The sequence below is a fragment of the Sebastes umbrosus genome, chromosome 2, assembly GCF_015220745.1.
Source record: "Sebastes umbrosus isolate fSebUmb1 chromosome 2, fSebUmb1.pri, whole genome shotgun sequence".
Classification (NCBI taxonomy): domain Eukaryota; kingdom Metazoa; phylum Chordata; class Actinopteri; order Perciformes; family Sebastidae; genus Sebastes; species Sebastes umbrosus.
Genome location: NC_051270.1, coordinates 33,508,646 through 33,532,790, shown reverse-complemented (window position 1 = coordinate 33,532,790; position 24,145 = coordinate 33,508,646). Strand labels below are relative to the sequence as shown.

The 24,145-nt window shown below is 38.6% G+C and overlaps 1 protein-coding gene across 2 annotated transcripts; it reads right to left on the bottom strand.

Moving 5' to 3' along the window:
- Positions 1-739: 739 nt before the first annotated feature.
- Positions 740-23,469, bottom strand: bbs4 (Bardet-Biedl syndrome 4). 2 transcript variants are annotated; one of them, XM_037758410.1, is made up of 16 exons: positions 23,410-23,469; positions 20,269-20,311; positions 15,592-15,671; positions 13,230-13,293; positions 12,940-13,051; positions 12,602-12,674; positions 11,389-11,442; positions 11,172-11,299; positions 9,386-9,440; positions 9,169-9,237; positions 8,809-8,961; positions 7,116-7,287; positions 6,790-6,859; positions 6,548-6,692; positions 5,740-5,944; positions 740-1,635 (listed from the first exon to the last, which is right to left on the bottom strand). In XM_037758410.1, exons 1-16 carry the CDS (start codon positions 23,467-23,469, stop codon positions 1,481-1,483), a joined length of 1,638 nt encoding a protein of 545 aa, XP_037614338.1. In that variant the 3' UTR covers positions 740-1,480. The 2 variants fall into 2 exon arrangements, with proteins under 2 accessions (XP_037614338.1, XP_037614348.1); XM_037758420.1 differs by lacking the exon at positions 23,410-23,469 and adding an exon at positions 23,114-23,376.
- Positions 23,470-24,145: the final 676 nt, after the last annotated feature.

The window sequence follows — 24,145 nt, the reverse complement described above, 5'->3', positions numbered from 1 at the left end:
ATGTGGGGCCCACATAACCATGTTGGCTGGGATATATTATGTGTATAAATCTTTACTTTTTTAAATGCATACAATGACAGTTTCCTTTGTCTTTCTTTGTTTCTTCTAGTCCATTACGCTCTAAACTACTAAACCAAAACACCAGTGGTTTGATATTTAAATTCCCCCGAAATATTAAATGCACAGAAATAAACATATTCCTGTGTATCTAGACTTTGTCAGGGGGACATTTTTCATAAATAGTTTTGGCTAATGTGTGCAAATTGCCCCATCCATATTGTAATTCATACGCAGGAATATTTTCAGTTTGTATGCGACCTTCAGTACAGATAAATTACAAGGTCCTATCTTAAATCAAACTATTATTCCTTGTTCATAAGTTTTTCTCCCCACAACAATAAGAGGATGTTCTCCATGACTGAAAAAAATATTTGTCTAGATGAGTACTTCACACATATATGGGAAACCACACAAACTATATCAATACATAATTATATTACATTTTAGAAACAGATACTCCACGTACGCCTTCACCTAAGATGTTGACAGTTTCAACATTAGTATGGAGGACGGAAATGTGTTCATTTCTAACTTATTCTCCTTGTGTTCTGTGTTAATAATGGATAATGGATTGACTTTGAAAGCCCTTAAACAATGCTGTCCCATGTTGGTGGTGTCTGCTGACCTGAATGACCTTAACATTAGAAAACATAGTACAGCATACAAACTGGGCTTTATAAAAGAAGAGATACCGCTATTTTCTTTAAAGTCTCTTATTTAATATTAAATACATTACTCTCTATAAACATAACATTTATTCACATATAAAAGCATATATCACTATTTACACTCAACCCTCAAAAAGAGCCCTATCATACAAACAAGCAATATCCTGTAACTATTCATAAACATCCCTTTCTGTCCTCACATTTTAGCAGTGATTGTCGCAGCATTCATATATTTTAGGACTGACACTTTCTCTGGAAATGTCAATACAAGGAAATTTCATCATTTAACCTTATTGCTAAGATCATCCAAATATCAACACTCGTAGCTGCACAAGTTACCATTTTGTCAAATAGAGACGCTCTTAAACCTCAACATCAGTTAGGAATTGGTTTTGACATGTGCACCAAACCTGCCATATCTACATGGATAAATGAGAAACACTTGATTATCTCTGAATTTTGGTTTAAAAAGTGAGTGGGTGTACTGACATTCAATATTCCTGAAATAAATTGTATGACAAAAGTGCACACTGCCGATGACCTTTTCAGTGAAAAGTAAGTGAATGTGTAGGACATGAAATGTCTGTGCAGCATGTACCTAAACCAGAAGCCTATAACTCAAGGCTTCATGTCTGACTACAGGGAGCTAGAAAACCACTAATAGCTTGGCTGCTGTTTAAGAATTTGCCTCCATAACATGAGAGTGACCTTACGACCAAGATGTCCAGTAAGATTGTAGCCACCAAGCTAACTCATTCCTCCACCTTAGATTTCCTCTTAGAGGTTTTGGGTTTGGGGTTTTCTGACTCAGCAGGTTCTGGGGAGCCTGGAGGATCAGTGGGCGGGCTGGGGGCTTTCTCCACATCGGGTTCAGGCTCAAGGGGCATGGAGGGGCCTTTCGAAGCTCCTGAAAATAACAAAAACATAAGAGTTGATACCAAGTTTGCTCAGAAAAGCTTTTAGATTCCCAATGATCTACACAAATTAAACAGTTTGTCTGGGTTTCATTAACATGAATATCTGTAGCGTTATTCAGGAACTTTAAATGCGATTAGCTTTAGCGGTGTAACGATACATCGATATGGATAGATGTAACGATACACCGATCAAAGATCCAATATCATCGATGCAAAGTGAAAACATCGATACATATAATCATCTTTATGATGCACCGTTATTTTGAAATTCCCCATGGCAGGTCTGTGTCACCATTTCCATCCAAGCACACCTCATTCCTAAGCATCCAAACAGTGCTTCAACATGAGAAAAGTGGATTTTATAGTGAACAACAGGAGGTCTATTTTTTATTCTTTTTATTAAAATGAATAAATAGTTTTTCATTTAAATGTCTGGAAGAGCCCAGTAATAATATAGTCCATTAATATTTTAGTTGCTTTTGTGAGTTGATATAAATGTAACTGATTGTGATAAATATATATAAACTGGAAAAACAAAGTCCGGAAACTTGTGTTTGGTGGATTATTTCTCTGTTGTTACAATGCTAATTGGCATTGTATTTTACATCGTTGGAAAGCCTGTTTATTTACCTTCGCAATGATGTCCAACTTGTAAGGATCATGCATTTGTGGGATGAGCAGCACAGCTGATTATGTGGGTAGCGCCCAAGAAAAATTTGCCAAAATGCTCCGTCAATGGTAAACAGTGTATTCTCCTGTTGTAATTGACTCTTGTTTTGAGTTGTTTGGTGGATTGGATGATTGAACTCTCTATCAGTAACAAGGAACAAACAAGACATATTGATTGATTGAATCCACCGTCAGGAGCCTCAGTAGCGGGTAGAAGATCCATACGCAGCCACAACAGCCTGGCACCTCCTCCTCATGCTGGTCACCAACCTGGTCACACGTTGCTGTGGGATGGCGTTCCATTCCTCAACCAGGATTCGTTTCAGGTCAGCCAACGAGGTTGTGTTGGTCACTCTAACACGTACAGCACGCCCAAGCTGATCCTACAAGTGTTGAATTGTGTTGAGGTGTGGACTCTTGGCAGGCCGTTCCATTCTCTCTACTCCCACATTGTGGAGGTAGTCTGTGATAACCCTGGCTCTGTGGGGGCGAGCGTTGTCATCTTGGAGGATGAAGTTAGGTGCCAGATTGTGGAGATATTGGATCGCCACTGGCTGCAGAATCTCATCCCGATATCTCACGGCATTGAGATGGCCTTCAATGATGACAAGCCTTGTTTTGCCAGTGAGGGAGATGCCGCCCCACACCATGACACTGCCCCTACCAAAAGCTGTTACTCCATCAGTTCAACAATCAGCATAGCGTTCTCCACGTCGTCTCCATACTTTGACCCTGCCAACCAACTTTCGCAGACAGAACCTGGACTCATCACTGAACATGACATTCCCCCACATGTTCAGGTTTCATTGTCTGTGTTGTCGACACCAGCGCAAACGGGCCTGACGGTGAAGGGCAGTCATTGCAGGCTTCCTGGTAGCCTTATGAGAATACACTGTTTACCATTGGCAGAGCATTTTGGCAAATTTTTCTTGGGCGCTACCCACATAATCAGCTGTGCTGCTCATTCCACAAATGCATGATCCTTACAAGTTGGAACTCATTGCGAAGGTAAATAAACAGGCTTTCCAACGATGCAAAATACAATGCCAATTAGCATTGTAACAACAGAGAAATAATCCACCAAACACAAGTTTCCGAACTTTGTTTTTCCAGTATATAAATATATATATACATATATATACACATAAATAAAATAAAATACAACCAGACTACAAACTGTAACACCACGATGGATCTGTAAAATATTTATTTATTAACCCACATCGAAACCATGACACCACATCATGTTTTGATGCTGAGTGCAAGATAATTTTGTTGAACGGAGGCCTAATGTGACTGTAATTTTCGAAAAAAGTCAGATACTGCATATAATTAGATTTTCCAGTTGTGACATCCCACAGACGGGCAACTGAGATTGGCTTCTTTAAACGGTGCAATTTCCTCACATTTAAAAGGTGGTGAGTCATGAAGGAGTACCAGTTTGATGCTTTAACAGCACATTTATAGCTTTAACAACAAAATTCATCCCATGACTAAACAGTTACATCATACCCCCCTCTGTAAACACATGGGTGAGACGTAGGGGCCTGTAAAACAAGCATTGCCAGTGCAAACAGAACTTACCTTTTGACAGATGGGAAAATCCTGAACTTTGAGTTTTGAGTCCTGAACAAGTCATAGTGCGCTCTTCATCAAATGTAATGCCATTCTAACAACAAGTAATAATATATTCAATTTACAAAAATCGAGTCATTGGTGTTAAAGTCCAAGTCTTTTTTGATTGTCAAGTTGAGTCTAAAGTCATCAAATGTGGGACTTGAGTCTGACTCAAGTCCAAGTCATGTGACTCGAGTCCACACCTCTGCCTTTTTAAATATTTACATTGTTTGTATTTGTACAAATAACTTTCACCTACACTGCACTCTGTGACAGATTTCTTTACAAACACAAACCAAGTTTTGGGGGTGAGTTGTTAATCTTCATGACCACCAGGATGCAGTAGGTTCCTGCCTCTCGTACATGAATCCTGACCTCCAGCAACATTCATTTACAGATTAGCTTTTACAGAACAGCAATACCTCCACTTTAAATAGCCATTATCCCTAGCTGATGGTTAACATTAACTAGTTGTGTAGTATATTTACAGGTTATATTTGTATATTCACAGCAAGTTGGTCTTTAAAGACTGGTGGTTGATCATTAGAAAGCAGCTAGATCGTCAGAGCTGTGTAATTATGTACAATGTCTGTCACTGAACATGGATGCATTGTTCTGCTGTTATTTGTTAAGAGCTAAACAATAGTGGTAGAAAATGCAGCCCACAGGCTCTCGTGCAGAAAAACCCTGCAGTCCACTGATATTTGAGAGCTGTAAGCCGTGACAATCAATTCAGAGTAGCCTTGAATTTATTATCTTAACTGTATGTCATTTTTTCCACACTGGTGATTTTCTTTTGTTGCCAACAATATATACTGGCTAGGGGTTAGCTTCTTTTTTTTTTAAGATATTCCATTTTGCCTTAGCCCATGAATTCAATCTGCTACAGTAGTGCAGCAGGCAAGCGGCTGTGAATACAAAGGGAAGAGATATTCTCAAGTTTCCATTTAAAATGAAAAATTGGGCTTTGGTTTAATGGAGAGAGGTGGAGGCTGTGGAATTTGTCATCACCTGCACTGAGGGAGTAACACTGGACCTTTCTAATGAAAACTTTTTTATGTGCTCACCTCATTTTGAACAAACTTAAAGGTACAGTGTGTAGGATTTGGCGGCATCTAGTAGAGTGGTTGCAGATTGCAACCAACTGAGTACCCCTCCACTCACTCCCTCCTTTCCAAGACTGCGGTAACGTGAGTCACCGATTACAAAACTGTAACAATAACTGCCTCGCTTAGAGGCCATCCTTACCATAATAATACTACTTTAGGAGCAACGTAACTCAAACGGCAGTTGGCGGGACCACGGTTTTGCACTCTGCAGCTCACGTTACCGCAGTTTCACAATCTTGTCGGAGAACTTCGGTGGCCTTCAGGTAAAGTTAAAACATGAATGACTCTCTCTAGAGCCATTGTTTGGTTTGTCCGTTCTTGGCTACTGTTAAAACATGGCAGAGCAACTGGCGGCCTCCGTGAAGAGAACCTGCTCCCTATGTAGATATGAAGGGCTCATTCTAAGCTAACGAAAACACGATTCTTAGTTTCAGGTGATTATACACTAATGAAAACATAGTTATGAATGTTATATACCATTTAATAGATCCCCCGAAATGTTACACACTGTTCCTTTAAGAGAGACATTCAGCCTTGCGTGGTCTCATCAGCTCCAGACTCAGAGCTGGGCCTCATTTCAAGCTTCACCTCGACAGAGTGGCTCTGTCACATACTGTATCGAAACGTCAAACCAGAAGCCACATCGAGGTGACAGAATATTAACTAACACTTTCTACAACCCACATAGGTAATTTGTACCTGTTGGTAGCTGGAGGTTCTTGTTGTAGCTCGCTGCAGAAGACATGGCTTGGCCCAGAGCTTGGTTAGTACCGAGGGGAGCACCGGGGGCTTTGGTGGCTGCTGCGGAGTTTGGTTTGGATTTGGAGTCCTTGCTTGGTTTAGTCCACACCAGACCCTCTGTCACCTGCAGGGCGGCTCCCATCTTCTGAGCCATGTCCACTAGCTGTTAGTGACAAGTAGGCAAAGACTTAGAAATACTGTAAGTAATACAAACACAACAAATTACTTCCGCATCAGTTCAAATTAAATACTTCATTATATAGCAGGAAATAATAGAAAAGGTCAGATAATATTAAGTTATGATGTCATAGAATAATCATAACTTGGAATCCCAAGTTTTTGATATTGTCAGTAGAGCGGCAATGATTATTCAATTAGTTGTCAACTATTAAATTAATCGGCAACTATTTTGATAGTTGGTTTGAGTAATTTCTTGAGAAAAAAAAACTAAGTGATCTGATTCCAGCTTCTTAAATGTGAATATTTTCTGGTTTCTTTACACATTGTTCACAATTTTCTGATATTTTATAGACCAAACAACAAATCTATTAATCAAGAAAATAATCAATAGATTAATCGACAATGGAATAATCGTTAGTTGCAGCCCTAACATGTATGTATGTACAGTATACTGTATGTGTATATGTGTTATGTCTGTTGTAAACTTTATATTTGTGTCTGAGATGCAAGTTATATTTGCCATTTGTTTTGTGTAAGTAATAGCTTCAAAAACAGGACTTTGAGTCATCAACAGGATCTAAAGTACCTCAGGATCAAACTCAAAGTTGTTGCTGCTGTCTCGAAGCAGGTTGACTTTCCTCTCCATCTCTTGATACTGATCTAGAGTTGCCTTCTTATCACCATGATTATAGAGGAAGATGGCAAAGTTCAGGTTGACCAGAGGGTTGGAGCTGTAAGTAATTGATCACCAAGGAAGAAAAGAAAATATTACATTAAACGATTAAACTACAGACACACAGTACATTTAAGGTAGTAAGATAGACTTACTTGTCAATTGTCACAGCTTGTTCATACGCTCTGGTGGCGTTCTCTACATCCTCCAAGTTGGTCAGAGCCACTGTTAGGAATGAGACAGGTTTAAACTTGAACTGAAATACTGTCAAATGAAGGAGCAAACGACTGCACATTCAGCATGTTTAGTTTGTTGTATGTAGTGTGTACTTTACAAAAGGTACATAGTAGATTATTAAAATTAATGCATAACAGTAAACTGTTAAATATCCAGTCATTTTTGCCACAAATCATCAATTTACTCTTTAAAGACACGATCCGATCATCGAATATATCTCCGTCTCTCTGACTCAGCACAGTACCTGCCAGCAACATGTAGATTTCCCCCATACGTGGGTTCAGGTTGATGGCGGCGCTGAGGAAGTGGAAGGCAGAGGCATACTGCTGCATGGTCAGGTGCACCAGACCCAGGTTGTACAACACCTTCCAGTCAAAAGGAGACAAGTACTGGGCCCGCTTCAGGCAGCTGATGGCCTGTGGGAGAAATGAAGTTGGGAGAGAGAAGTCAACCAGCTGACAGAACTTTTAGGCAGGTATCTTAATAATATATGATCTCAAGAAGAACCTAAGAAACGATAGATTCTATACAATGGTGGATTTATAATATTTCAGTATTATTTAACCAATTTACAATGTTGCAGTGTAAAATGCGTGAGCTGTGTATGCTATGTTGTTATTGCAAAAAGATTAAAGGCCCAGTCCGCTGTTGTTGCGACAATTAATATACTAGATTAGCCCTAATGTGGGTGTTTTATTTTGGCAGTTTGAAGGAAGATTCTTCTGGTTGTCTTTATGGAATTCTATGGTGGTACTCAGATCCTTTAGAGGAAAGAAGAAAACACAATATGCTGTGACACAAATCTGTGTTCATTATTTGGACTTTTCTCTAATCTTGAAAATGCTTTTTTTTTTTTTTTAATATTGGATCATTTGATCATGTCATTGTTATTTAAATTAAACCATCTGAGAAGTTTATAGGGGAAATGTCTCTTTGTTGGAACTGCTAACAACTCATACACATCAGAAACGTAACAAGGAGGCCCGACTGGACACTGTTTTTTTAAGAAGTCACAAGCCAAAAAAGTTGAAATCAACTGGTTTAATAATGTATACATCAATGCATTGTATTTTTCTTATCATAAGTTTTTAATGTAGGGCTGTCAATCGATTAAAATATTTAATTGCAATTAATCGCATGATTATCCATAGTTAATCGGGATTAATCGCAAATTAATCACACATTTTTTATCTTTTCAAAATGTACCTTAAAGGGAGATTTGTCAAGTATTTAATACTCTTATCAACATGAGAGTGGGCAAATATGCTGCTTTATGCAAATATATTTAAATATTTATTATTGGAAATCAATTAACAACATAAAACAATGACAAATATTGTGCAGAAACCCTCACTAAAAATATAATAAAAATAATATAATATAATATATATAATAAAAAATATGCTCAGATCATAACATGGCAAACTGCAGCCCAACAGGCAACAACAGCTGTCAGTGTGTCAGTGTGCTGACTTGACTATGACTTGCCCCAAACTGCATGTGATTATCATAAAGTGGGTGTGTCTGTAAAGGGGAGACTCATGGGTACCCATAGAACCCATTTTCATTCACATATCTTGAGGTCAGAGGTCAAGAGACCCCTTTGAAAATTTTCCTCGCCAAAATGTATCGTAAGTTTGGAGTGTTATTTAGCCTCCTTGACGACAAGCTATCATGAGTATCTTCACTCTGAGCCTGCATCAACCTAAAAAATCGCAAGTTGCGTTAATGCGTTAAAGAAATGCACTGCTTGAGTAAAGTACAAGTACCTAAAAAATGTAAACCGTAAATATGCTATGTTACTTTCCACCACCTTTCCAAATGTGAAACTATGATGAATGAGCTTGTGGTGAACCTTTGTTTGAAGTAGCTACTTTCTTCATTGAGTCCTAAACTGACAAAGACAAGTGATGCAATAAACAGTATTTATTACTCACGGCTACATATTTCTTTTTTCCAAAGAAGCACATGCCGATGTTGTTCCAGAGAGGGGGGCTCTCAGGCACAGCACATGCCGCCACTCGGTACTTGTTCATGGCCACATCAAAGTCACCGTGGGTCTGCATCATGCTGCCTGCAGCCAGGATGGCCTGGGAATAAAAACAATGATTAGAGAGATATTAGAGGAAGATGTACCCTTTGAAAGTGCACATGATGAAAGACAGACTGCACCACCTGACAGAGAATGACCTTTTATTTTAACTAGACAGCTTTAAAAGAAGTCTAATGCACTGTCCTCAGGTAACAGCAAACAACATTTATACCAAAGCATATGCGTGTTGAAAATACCCACATACCTTATAATTGTTGGGGTCGAAAGTGAGGGCATTACCAAGGTGCTCAAATGCTTTTTGGTATTTCCCAAGCTGCCAAAAACATGAACACAGACAATTATACATCTGCTCCTTTTTAGATGTTCCTGACACCTACAGTAAATGTCACTCTTATCTCGTAGTGCTCGTTGCTTGTGTAAATATAATTTCGCTGAAAAGGTTATTAAAAAAATCTACCTACCTGTAAAAACAGCAGGCCAAGAGTAGACAGGAGTTCAGTATTCTCTGGAGAGTATCTGAATTGAGAAGGAGACAAGCAGAATGAGAAATGTCACTTTATCTATGCCTGTAATTACATTTAATGCCTGCACTTATTCAAAAGAAAACATAGTTGATATTCAGAGAATCTGCTGATTCAATCCCGGTTTGATTCAGCATAATTGTGGCGTATTAATTACGACCTGTGGGGGGATGATGTGTCTCTAAGAGGAAGATGGTAGAGAAGAGGCAGATCTGCATTAAAATAAGATTCACAGTGGTGTGTCTCATTAAAAGCAACACCAGTATTGGGGCACTTGATTAATTCATTTAACCCCAACAGGAGGTAGCCATAATGAGCTCTATTATTATAGACACTGATGTCATTTCCTCATACATGCCACGGCACTATGTTTAAATATTCAACATGTGAATAGAAGTGGAAATGAACAGAATTTATACTGAATTGAAAAGGGCCCCCGGGTTAAAATGTGTGCAAAACTGGAGCATTGTGTGAGATTGAAGGAGCACCGCTTATTGGAATGAGCTCCAGAGACTGAAACTCATCAGATAAATCAAGAGGGAACACCAACATCCTCTGAAAGAGCATGTTTTATGGCTTTAGTGTCTTAAGATAATGTTATCATGAAGAAAACTCACGCTGAGGCTGTATCAGTATTAACAGTTATTAATAAAAGATTCTTTTATCACTTGGTTTGGATGAAAACTTTGTTTTGGTAAACAATTCCTGAACTTTAATGATTATTGGTTATTTTGAATATTAATTTCTTTAAAAGGGTACATATCATGTAAAACTCACTTTTTCAGTGCTTGTAAACATCCATTTGGGTATCTGGAGTGCCTACCAACCCACAAACTGTGAAATAAGACGACCCAGATAGTTTTTTGGGTCGTGTCGAGAAGGTAACCCACAATTTGGGAAATGCAAGATGGTTAAGGTTAGGCATTAACCTTGAATAGTTAAGGTTAGGATAGGTCATCGGGCAGCGAGTTTTCTCAATTTGCATGTTACCTTTTAGACATGACCAGTTTTTTGTGGGCTGCCTAGACCAGGGGTCTTTGAAAAGTTTTCAGATTTATTCATTTAAAATCATCATGATATATTTCTTTTCTATAAAAGGGTTCATAGTTCAACTAATATTTAAATTTCTAAATCTACAGTATAAGAGTTCATAAATTATTTTCTAATCTAACATATTTATAACTCTTAGAATCTGCAAATATGTTTAATACATATCTTATATCTTTCTAGAACATTTCTCTTGTGTTGCTCGTTCACATAACAAAGACTAAAGTGTAAAAAATAGGCTAAATGTCAAATTATTCCAAGGGACATACATGAGGGGGTCCTCAGTATATTTTCTATCTTGTAAGGGGTCCGTGGCTGAAAAAAGATTGAGAACCTCTGGCCTTGATCAGAAAACATGTGATTAAACAAGCCATTCAGATTCGGCTCCCTTTCTTATGTCACTTGCAGGTTCATTAGAATATATCATCCACAACTTGAGAACCACCTTTGCAAAGGTGCACCAAATTTTTCTCACAAGCCAATCAGAGCAGTCTGGGCTTTTTTAGGAGGGGGACTTAAAGAGACAGGCGCTAAAACTATGCTTTATGTATAGGTTTCTTGAAAATGTGTTCTAGTGGAAACCCAAAATACAGTATGACCTTGGAAATGAGCATGATATGTCCCCTTTAAATGTCTTCTCAGTGCTTTTTAACATTGTCCACATTTGAACTTTACTTACTCCACTGCCGTCTTATAAATATCGATGGCCTTGTCGGTTTCTCCAGCCAGCAAATGAACCTTCCCGAGCATCATGAACGTCTTGTCGTGTTTATTTATCTGGAGAGCTATGTTTAGATGCTCTTCAGCCTGACAGAGACAGAGGATCAAAATGATCAAATCACCTGGGTATGAGTGTATTCTGTCCTGTATAGTGTCGGTAAAATCAGCGTACTCACATGTTTGAAGTCTTTGATGAAGAAATAGCACAAGCCCAGATTATGACTGATCTCCTGGGGTGAGAAAATGTCAGATTATACAAATCAGGGCTGGATAAAGACTAAGCTAAATTCAATTTTCAAATACAAAAGCTATTTAAGACAACAGCTCTATGGAATACAAATTCTACAGTATTACTGACAGTAGTATTAAGCCCCGTTTCCACCAAGAAGTGATGATGTTAGTCCTGGAACTACTGTTCAAGGAACTAAAAGGTTCCTTCGGCCCACTTTTGTCTGTGTTTCCACCGCGGTCTAAAAACCTGCGAAGATTAGGCAAATTACTCCGCTGACGTATGAAAAAGCAACATGACATGGGACGAGGACTGCTGGTGGTCGCAGCAGTAAACTCACTCTGCAGCCTGCGGTTCAGTGTGGCCACCTGTTTCATCTAAAAAACACATTGAAAAAAACATAAACGTTAGGTTTTGTCTCGCTGCGACGATATTTCCTGCTGCGTAGTATTTACTGATGCATGTTGGACATAATGAATGAAATGCAGCAGAGGAAAAGCAAACTAAGAGCATCTGTCTCCAGTAACTCATCTGCTGAATGTTTGATGATTATTTATTTGTGCTTTAGAATGTAACCGTCGTTTTTTTTTTATGAGTCGGGAGGCTGACAGCAGAGCCTAACTTTACTTTCAAAGAAAAATGTTCTCCCCTCATCCTAAATCGATACTAGAGTACTTTCTTGTTTTATGAATGAAGCAGTAGTTGAGTAGAGTTGAAGCAGCGGCGCTGTGTGTATGATTTACCAATCAGCGACGGTCATCCTTGCAAACCCCACCACAGGGCCTTTTGGAGGGTAAAAATGCCCTGTAAAATGTACCTGGAACTTAAATTAGTTCCTCAAAAGGTTCCTAGTTCTGGGGGAAAGTTCCTGTGGTGGAAACGGGGCTTTAGAGGGGACAGTTGGTTAATCAACATTAATGTAATACAATTTCATAGGCTTCATAGTAAAACAGTCCTGGATCAGTCTGGAGGTGCAACCATGAAGTTTTTTTTTAATTGTTGCATGAAAAGACATTCAGTCTGGACATCTCCCACTCTAAATGTGGGGGAAATTTGCTGAGAGAACTTCATGCTGTGTACTTAGAGTGAAAGATGCCAGGCCCACTAAACACACAAACTTTAAGACAAAGCAGAAACTCAGAGTGTTTCTTTTCTTTTACCCAGTCTTTCTCGTTGAGCTTCGCTGCTTCGTGATAAAATTCAATAGCTGCTTTGTGCTTTCCCAGGAGAAATCTACAGAAAGAATAAACAACAATAATCTATATGAGACATTAATCAATCTTAATCACTGCATGCTGAATAGCTGTCCTTAAAACCCTGCAACAGTGAAAACTACACACTGTGGGTAGCTTAACTTTTCCCTACAGTATTAAAAAAAGTTCTGTCCATAAGTGGCCCTCAGTTGGGCTGTTATCACTGTATATTTCTCTCCTGTGTCTGTCTGGTTAGATAATGGAGGAGGGTTGATGCACCCCAGGCTCGAGGGCAGTGCACTCACAGTGATCTGGCCACTTGCTTGAGATTGTCAGCGCTGCTGGGATTAAGGATGGCACAGCTCTGAAACAGCTCCAGGGACTGTTGGATCTGTCCCTCCAGACGCATGATTAGTGCTGTGGCAAGAAATTAAAACATAAAAAGACAGGATGTTCATCTACACGAGGAAGTAAAAAAAAAAAACATGGGGGTTCCAAAGACCAGATTTTTGACAACCACGGAGCTTTCATTTGATGTAGCTCTTAATTAACATCATACATATTACATGTGTGAGGGTGAAGAGTTACGACTCACCTTGAACATATATGGCATATTCACACATTCCATTAGTCTCCTGTAGTTGTTCCTTGATGATCGACTACATGGAAGAAGAACAGAACGGGAGACATTGCTGCAACTGAGGTGGATGTTATTTTCAACATGTGTGAATAAGAGTACTACTAAAAGTAATAGCAACTTTGATTAAAAAAAAAAAAAAAAAAACATTTAAGATCCTGATTCAGTTTCTAAACTTCCAGTCGCAAACACGACTAAATAGATAAACTAGAGGGACAGAGGCCGACCTCCGCCAAGGCCAATCTGCTCCAAAATTTACCAAGTTTCATGAAATTTGGGTAAGTATTTTCTTCTGTAATCCGGCTGACAAACAGACAAACAAATTAACAAACAAACCGAACCGAAAACATAACCTCCTTGGTGGAGGTAACAAGACTATTATACCCTGTTCAGTACATCTGTATCGTACATCTGAGGGCCCTATTTTTGCTCTGACAGTTTGGTATTTTCCTGACATTGAAATTTGCTTTGCCCAGGTGTGTGATATTTTGGTGCCCAGTACAGGTGCACAGGTGGGCGGTTCATTCAAATGAGGCAGCGCAGAGCGAGATGTTGGTATTTCGGTGGAAAACGTGGTTTTTAGACTTTGTGCTGAAAATAGACGTTTCAGGACCACGTCTGTTTCTGGTCAATCTGTTGCCAATCTGATGATTTTGTCAACAAAAGCAAACTAACTACTTGGAGCAAATGCAGGGATATGATAGAATAATGCTCAAAATGTAAATAATATATTTTAATAAAACAGTCAGTAGATGCGTTTTAAATTTGCATTAATGTGGTGAAATGACTATGAGTGATTCTTACAGGGTCTGATGTCGACATGCACGGTATGTAAACCTTCTGCTTCAGTTCATTAAATCTCTGCAGCTATCTGAAGGGCGCAGGACAGATACTGTACGTTGATAAATTTGCAGCCTCTGATTAGAAAGAGCAGCAGTGACATTACACACGGCCGTCCATCGTGTTTACCTTCATTAAATCATGCGCATTTGACACCAGGCTGCTGCAACGTAACCCCATACACCTCCACACAGATCAGACGGATCCGTTAGAACTCAGTATTCCGCCGTTGGATTACCGAGGCTCATTAATCCTGTGTGTCACAGCCTCTTTTCCAACTTTAAATTTAGTGGTATGAAGCTGATGTAACCATTTGCAACGTGAAATACAGTAGAATTAAAACTGAAATAGTGTTGAATTGATGCAATCATATAAATTCTGAAAACTATTTTATATAAGTAATTTCTATCATCATTGTACTAATTGTCTTGTTTAAAAAAGACCCACACCATCTGCCTCTGGCTACAGATTTGTGATGCTGTTTGCTCATATTGTGCAGCTCAGCAGCATCCAGACAACAATATGATTTCCTGAAGAAGCCAATTCTTCATTCTAGAGCTGCAACAATTAATCTATTAGATTTTCACTATTAAATGAATCACCAACTATTTTGATATTCGATTAATCAGTTTGAGTAATTCTTTAAAGAGAAAAAAATAAGTAAAAAATGGTTATCTGATTCCAGCTTCTTAAATGTGAATATTTCTGGTTTCTTTACTCCTCTATGAAAGTAAACTGAATATCTTTGAGTTATGGACAAAACAAGACATTTGAAGACGTCATCTTGAGCTTTGGGGAACACTGATCAACATTTGGCACCATTTTCTGACATTTTATAGACCAATCAACTAATCGATTAATTGGGAAAATAATTGACAGATTAATCGACAATGAAAATACAAGTTATTTGCAGCCCTGCCTCATTTGTTGAGCTATTGACATGACTGTGCGTCACTGTGATTGGCTCAGCTGTTTGAAAGCGATGAGCCCAGGGATGTGACTGGCTGAGAGCGTATTTATTAATCACCACACCCTTCTGATCTATAGTCCACCTCACCCAGCTCTTTTGCACTTTGCGCTGCTGCACATACATGAATACAAACTAGCAGGGGTGCTCAGGGACACCCCCACAGTCTGTGTGCTTGTCGCTGCGCTGGCACAATTAAAACAGGGCCCTGAGAGTGAGGTAAGTATCTGTCACTAAGAGAAAGTGAGAAGGAGGATTCCAGTAATATATCTTACAGGTACAGGCATCTATTCAGAGCTTTTATTAAGTACCTACCTGTTTCATGTGGGAATACACGGGTCAATGCAGCGAATTAGCCCATAATAAAGTACAGTGTTAGACAGAACCCTGCACATGCCGGTCATTCATTGACTTCATTATTTTTTAAAAGGGCAATCAGACCAACACTGAACACGGACACGGGTCAGTGACGTACTATACCAGAGGGAGGATAGAGGAATGAAGGTACTCTACCTTACAGGTATCATAGTCTTTACGGATGTAGTGCTGGTGGATTAGCCAGTTTCTTCTCTCCACAATGGGAAGCTCTGGAGCTGGAAGGAAGAATATAATAAGATGAGAAGACTATAAGGTAAAAACTAGAATTACCGCCTCACGGTTGTATGCCTCCGCCAACCAGTCATGTTGCAGTTTACATCCATGTCTGTCCAAAATGTCACCCCTTCTCCATTTTGTCCTGTCAGACATTTGTGTGAAATTGTCAAGATTAGTCTGTAAATTCTTGAGTTAAGGCCAAACATTTGTTTTGTGAGGTCACAGTGACCTTTGACAACCAAAATCTATCCAGTTCATCATTGAGTCCAAGTGGATGTTTGTGCCAAATTTGAAGGAATTCCCTCAAGGCGTTCCTGAGATATCACGAGAATGGGACGGACGTGAGGTTACAGTGACGTACAGACGTACGGACGGACAAACCAAAAACATAATGCCTCCGGCCACGACTGTCGCCAGCGTGGAGGCATATAAATCAGGGAAACTTTTAAGCTCATTACCCTCCACTGTTCAGATAATGTCTTATTTAGTTGATAGCTGAATGATTAATTCTGAAAGCTCCCCCCTTTTGCAGCCATTAGTACGTCTCTGATCTGACAGTTTAACACAGATGTAACACGTCAACCTAAATCCACAGACTACATTTCACCGAGCACACTGTAAATCTTAGCTTGTTAGCAACGTTTTATTCACAAACAGACAGCTCAGACTATCAAGAGTTATGTTTATTTGGATTATTTTTAATTTATACAGTCTTTTTTTAATTTGGCAGTTGAACAAATAATCCTGAAAGCAGCCTCCTCTCTGCAGTCACCAGCGAGTCTTTGATCTGACAGTGACATAGATGTTAACACTTCAACCAAAAACCCTGGGCTAAACTATAATCAATTCACCAGCCATGCTGGAAATGTCACCTTGTAAGCAAGTTTTTTCGTTACAAACACTGCTTCCTCGTCTCGACGCAGGTTGAGATATTCTCCCCGTTGCCAGGGCAACAATGTATCTCGCAAGCCAGGTGACAGAGAACAGAGAAGGTATAGAGACAGGCTGAAAGGGGGGAGGCTGGAGGAATGAGCAGCACAATACAAAGCCAGCTTTGGAAAGGGTTAGGTAACCTCGAGAACCCGACCACAATGCTCCAAGTCTTCTTCCCAGCGGAGTACAACATTTCATTTCACAAGGAGGCAAACGTAATTCCAATTGGAGCGAGTTTGATTCTGGTAATCCTGTTATCTTACACCTACTACCTTCCTCTGAGGCTAAAAATAGGATTCAAGGCAACGTGGGATGAAGTGCTCGGCTTTGAGTCTGCCACTGACATCGGGGGGGGATATCATTAACGAACTGCCCGTGTAAAAATACAGTGTGAATTACACCAAAGCTCCCTTCTGTTTTTATCTGTCAGCGCTTCAAGCGGGGCTCTGTTGATTTGTCGCTAGAACTGGAGCCCCTTCCAACAACTTCAGAGAAATCCTCTCCATCGCTGAGTGTGAAAACTGCATGGGCTTCACACGTTTGCCCCGTCAAGATTCGGAACGGCCCTATTTGTAGCACCCTAATCCGCTTTCTTCCTGCTGAGACAGCAATAATATTCTTGTCTCTGGGTTTCAGATGGAGCCCTGTGGTGCTCCAGAGTCCACAAAGCAGGGCGCATTTGGTGGAGATGGGATACATGTGCGACATGTATTCCTGTAACTACAGTATGAAGGAAGGGTAGAAAGGAGCTGAGAAGAAGAGCACAGCATGAGGTCTCCTAAATATAGTCCTGTGAAAAACTTCATCCCAAACATGGAGGAATTTTCTCATTGTTACATTTGATCTGGCTAATGCTAAGACAGATTTGGCTTCCATGTGCTTCAAGCATCTGTTAAAATGGGATAAGAGCAGAGGAGAGGCATGCTGAGATCAAAAGACACATGGGGAGAATGTAATGAAAAATACGATGATTTTTTTTTTTTTTTGGGGAAGTTTCAACACGAAAACTTCAAAAAAAACCCTCGCTCTTGTCAAGTAGTAATTTAGTCTCATATTCATCTGAGGACACATATTCTTCCCAGGAATTTGACAGAAATCAAGCCGGCTACACTAACACTTGATTCTGTAAAATTGAAACATGCTGTACTGGAAGCAGGTGAAATGACCTTAAGCCATTGGCAATGTTTGCTGGTTTAAAGAGAAACATGGGCATGCCCATGTTTTTGCAACACCTCCTGGGTCTTACTCGCTAAGAATGAAGTAACTGCATTGAGGGCTCAACAATGAGGATTGCCTGCTTCCCCGGGGCAAGTAAAATGCCACGTCGGGCTAGTAAATCTAACAACTAACTAGTAAAACAGAATTTAACACATTGTTTTTTCCATAGCTGATGATGGAAGTAGCTAAAGAGTGAGCCATCTTGCTTCTTTCTCATTTCTGTTGAGATTTGCACCTGCGCAGTACCGATCGGGCGGTCATGAGAAAATGGCGGTGGGTAAAGACAAACTTTATGAGTTGAAGCACAAGCGAGCATTTCAGTTATCCTGGAAACAGGAATTTAGTTGGGTGGCGTTAGAGGATGAAGATTAAAACTCCAGATTAATTCACTTAAATCTAGATTAATCATGAGAATTAACTTTGGTCTTTGTTGTTATTTGATAACTGGTAATAAATAAAATAATCTAAATAGGGGCAAGTAAGAATTGACTTTGGGCAAGTAGATTGGGCAAGTGAAAAAAAAACATTACGTTGAACCCAATGTAATAAAAAGAACGTAATGTACTTGTTGTGCATAACTTAATTCATTTTGTGTGTGCATTATATAACCCTAATTACAATGCATGGTGGTAATTATAGAATTAGTATGAAATCAGTAGCTTAGAGAGACAATTTCACTGAGATTTATGGCTTTTTATTTGATATTTTCACATTTTTAGACTTATGAGTAATAAGATGGTTCACTTCTTGTTCATATTCAGGTTACCAAACGTCATCATCCAATCATAGTTTTGAATTCTAAACTACTGTGAAAACTCAACTATTTCATACTTCAACACACTTTATACTTAGATTACTTGTTATATCACTAATTATATGAATATATATATAGAGTCGTGCAGGAATGAACCCTAAAACCCGGAAATGAGTATTATTGCACTTCCGGTTCCTTCGTCTGGAAGTTTTTAGTTAGATGCCTGAAATAAGGGCTGAAGAGATTTTAACGTTTTGTTCTACGTCATAAAATATGTCAGTAATAATCCCACTCATAAATTTTTAAGCTTTTACGTGACTTAAAAAAAAGCATTGGCTAACAAGTGGCTAAATGAGACTACTAAACGTCATCACGCCGAACACTAGTCCACCTTCAGCTTAGTGGTGGTCACATGAAGTCATGCGACCGTGTAGTTCATTTATAGCCTAACGTTAACCTTTTCATAAAGTATCATAAACGTTTGTTAGCCACAGAGCTAATTTTCTGCAGTAATCTAAAATGGAAAAATTCAATTGGATTTTTGTCGTGGGAACCAGGGCGATACTCACTTCCTGGTTGGCCTACAAAAATACGTCATCTCTGCAGCACTCTATAGGCCTACCGTATGTGTAAAGCATGATGAAGTCACAATTCCCTTTAGAAGGAGTCCATGCACCTGGTTGTCCTTTTAATTTTAAACCAGCGGGTGCTTTTAAACATTGTGTTAATACATTTCATATTTATAAAGGTACTGTATGTTCCAGTTTTCTTCTTTGAAGTCTATGCCCATGTGTCAAGTCAATTTTATTTATATAGCCCAAAATCACAAATCACAAATTAGCCTCAAGGGGCTTTACAATCTGTACAGCATACGACACCCTCTGGCCTTGGATGTGCCTGTGTGGCATGTTCTTACAGCTTTATATTTCATTTTTATACTTACATTTTAAACCGCATTCTATTGAATGGTTATTCCAAATATTCTACTCTTAATGGTTGATGTCTTTTCTAACATTTGCATATTACAGTCATAAACTGAATTAAAAATGGTACTGTTTTTACTTTACTACTACTGTACTGTAGCGCTTCACTTATACAGTATTGTACACTTCCATTATATTAACCAATTAAAATCCAATCTTTACTTTCTGGTTTTATTACTCAGTCAGTACCTTACATTAATGTACTTAGGGTTTTGATTTGATTTGTCGCCTCAAATTACACTAAGCACACCACAGTATTGGCTCTCAAGCCACGTGAAAGATCACTGCATTGAAATACAATAACATACGATACTATATAGCATGTACTTAATTGCTCTCATAAGACTTGTATTCTCAGCAGGGCTCATGATAAATACAAAATATTGTGAAACAAAACAAAAACCAAAAAAAGCTTAATCATGAGCAAAAGCTTAATGGGACATTAAGCCACAATAACGATGACAAAATATCCTGACATAATATATGATCAACAAACATTTTCCACACAGAGAAATATGTGGAACATGGCTCAGCAGCATTCTGTATAAACAGACGGTGGTTAGAAGGGTGAGGGTGACCTCTGCAGGACGATTAGCTCCACTCTTTACCAGACTTAATTGTCAGAAATCAAAATAATGGGTATCGTAAAAGGAATTGTGTTGTTTGAAAGTAATTTTGTAAGATGATTGCAAGTGTCAACTGTCTTACCTTTAGGTGCCCGACGTTTCTTGGCTTCAGTAGCAACTGGGAGCTGAAATATATGAAATACAACATAGATAAGGAACAATCCATAAATTACATAGCAAAATACACTGTACACTATCTATCAATATTTCACAAGAGCAGCAGGTACAGCGGCCCCACCCAAAAAAAATAGTTTTATGATTTGCTTGTTCCTGTTAAAAGGCTGTGTGGAAATACAGGTCTATGTTCAGACAGACTGAAATGTCTGCTGAAATGGTGTGTTAATTTACAATTGTACAGGATAGAAACTTTCTTAAATTTGACGTTATGAGCCTGTTAATGTCCTGCCGTTGTATGTTGTGCAATATGTCCTGCTCAGGGGCTAAAATGCTAAAGAGCTTGGCGCTAACTGCGAGGCAACTTTTATTATTTTAATTGTACATTATATGGTCCTTGCTAAACAAACAGTTACCTAAACTGCACTGACTTACTGTACATGTTGGAGCTTCCAACTGGCACAAGATAAACTCCCACCACTATAGTCCACAAATAAATGTGGGAAACACTCGTTTATTTATATTTTAGTTTTTAAATACGTTTAAAAAGTCCCAGCAAAATCACTCCTCCCACTGTCTATAGGTGTGTAGGATTTTAATTACAGTGGCATACTGCACAAAATGGATTTTGCTCACCAGATAAAGGTTTCTTGGAGATGTTGGAGCTGATGCTGAATGGATAATGAGAGGAAACTTATCCACAAACTCAATATTTATTTACTGAGGGAAGCGTTTGGTCAGGGACCAAACATCACTGACCAAAGGATTGTCTAGAAGTGTGCGGATGCTTCTCTTATTGTAATAGATTTAGCTTTCCTTTAAAAGGTCAAATTCCTGAGAAATACAATATAAGCCATTGACTGGAGGTATTTCTCTGTAAGTTGTGAGCAGGCAGTTTTACACTTAGTGTATTTAGTACACATCTGCTATCAAATGTAGTCCAGTATAACAGCTCTGCAAACACTCTCACACTGACTTTTTCCTGACGTGTGTCACATACATGATGATTCCATTCTCTAGTTATTTTTGATCAATTATATTTTTGAAATGAGGAAAAGCAAGGAAATTGTTGAGATTTGGAAGCCATGACTGGGAAATATTTTATATTTTAATAATAAAAAAATCAGCCCTGAATCTCACAAGTCAATGCTGACATCGAATCAACTGGTTGTGACTATAAACTATATGACTAACCAGGTCATGAAATGTACATACAAATGAATGTTAACACCCTCTCAGGTCACATAGATGTCTCCGAGCAACTCCTGCCTCACACATCCATCACATATATTTTGATGCTAATAATTTTGTACACAATTTTGAATGCAGGAATTTGACTTGTAAAAGAGTATTCCTACACTGTGGTATTTTACCTAAGTACACGCTCTGAGTACTTCTTCCATCTGAGTAGAAAAGTATTTTTGTTGATACATGAGCTTAAAGTTTTCAGAACTGTGTGCAGAGTTTCATTTATTTGTGTGTATACAGTGCAGAAAAACTAAAATACAAATACAAAATACGGCATTTTTCTCGTCGCCACAGACACCCAGTTTGTAATAACGCAAATATTTCATCAGTGGGCCATAGGCTCAATCACCATTGTGTTACCTCCTTTGTCTATAGATAAACTAGTGATTTCACAGACATTTAAATGAAAACCTTTTTGCCACTTTAAATATAATTTTGACGTACTTGTACTTTACTTGAGTATTTCCATTTTATATTACTATCTACTAGACTGCTAAACTTTCAGCACAATTCCATTGTTTTCACTCAAATAGAAATTATAAAATCAACCACTTTAAGTACAGTACTTGAGTAAATGTAAAAACAGTATTGTATTTGTCATATATATATATACACAGGTACATACAGTACATCATCTCAGCACTGGAGAGCTCCTTCAGCGACAGGCTGCTCCACCCAAAGTGTGTGAAGGAGTGCTATCGCAGGTCCTTCCTTCCTGCAGCTGTCAGACTCCACAACCAGCACTGCTCCCAGTAGACCACAACCTGCACTGCTCCCAGTAGACCACTTACACACCAACAAACTGACAATAACCTGATATTTTCAGGTGGAATTTCATTCATTCATTCATTCATTCATTCTCACTGTGCTACATCATTTTCCACTTTTGCAATTGTGTTAATAGTCTGTTTATTGTCAATACTGTATATACTGCTCCTTTTTTATACTTCCTTCTACTTAAATGGTTCATATTTTGTTAAACTTTGTTTAGCTCTTTTTTACTGTGTTAGCTAATGCATCTTATTTTTTGCACTATCCCCTTTGCTGCTGTACACTGCACATCTCCCCACTGCCGGACTAATAAAGGAATATCTTGTCTTATCTTATTTGACCTCTGCATTCAACCCATCCTTAGGAGCAGTGGGCTGCTGTAAAGTTAAACGTAATGTACATAATGTACTTACATTCTAATCTACTACTGTATATGTCTTAGTTATTACATGAACAGAAACAGTGGTCAGCTAGTTGACATCACTAGTAGGCTGCAGTGATACACAGCTGCATGGTGTTCACTGAGCAGGTAGAGGCTCAATCCCACTGTCAAACTGTTCTCCATATTTGACTCACTTGTGGATTGCTTCGCCACTGACGTCTTGTGTATTAATATTCTCTGTATGTCATCTCATCCTAGACGCTAGAGGTTATAGTCACAACTCAACCAGCTAGCTGGTATTAGTGTAAAGCCAGCTTTAGTCACTGGAGAGCTTAAGTACACTACAAAGCGTTGGGCTAACAGTGGTCAACAGTGCTCTGTAACATTACATACGCATTTGTGTTGTTGTCACCTTTACTGCAGCTCTAGTTAGCTGTTAGCTCTCAGGCTGTAGGCTTAATGTCCTTGGAGGAGTGAGATTAAAGATGCGAGCACGAGAGGAGAGTCAGCTGCAGGTTAAACAACTTAGCTGCGACTTGTTAGCCGGGCAGCTAACAGCATTAATACGAAGGCTGTACTCAGTGAAACATGACGTTACGTTTACTCGGGGAGTGTCACACTGTCACCTCACCCAGCGGCATGTCTGTGTTGAACAGTTCACCCAAAGGAAACGGTGACTAACTAACTAGCTGTGGTTTTATCACTCACCGCCGTGGCTTTCTCCTCGTCCGCCATCTTGGGATGATCAACACTAGAAGCTGTTGCCATGGATACGTCCGTGGAATGCGGAGGAGTGGCTGGCTGGATTTATGAATGATGATTTTACTCTGTGTGTGTGTGGTGCAGCCCTCTCCAGCCTCTCTCCAACAATATCATATTATATATATATATATATATATAAAACATATACATATGTATATATAATATATGATATATACATTATATATCATAAATTATATATATATATATATATAAAACATATACATATATATATATAATATATGATATATACATTATATATCATAAATTATATATATATATATATATTATTATATTATAGGTATATAATATAATAATAAATAATATATCATATATATCATATATATGTCATATTTAGGTTTAGTTATACAAAAATTATACCATTACAATCATACGGTTCAAATTGGGTGTGCCATGGATGTATTAAGAGAGCTTCAAGGGCAAAACAATTACTTTCTACCACTGCAAAAACAAAATCATCCTTCTTTTTCAATGTATCATGCCTTCAAATATGCACTCAGATAAACAAAACAAAAAACTATTTCAGACAGTTTCCTATTCCACATATGACCTGTCATTAACATCAGGACATACAGTAGATTAAGATGTTCATACACATCACACCTACTGTAATATATCAGGCAATATCATCAGTAGCCTGACTGTTGATCCTCTACAGACTTTC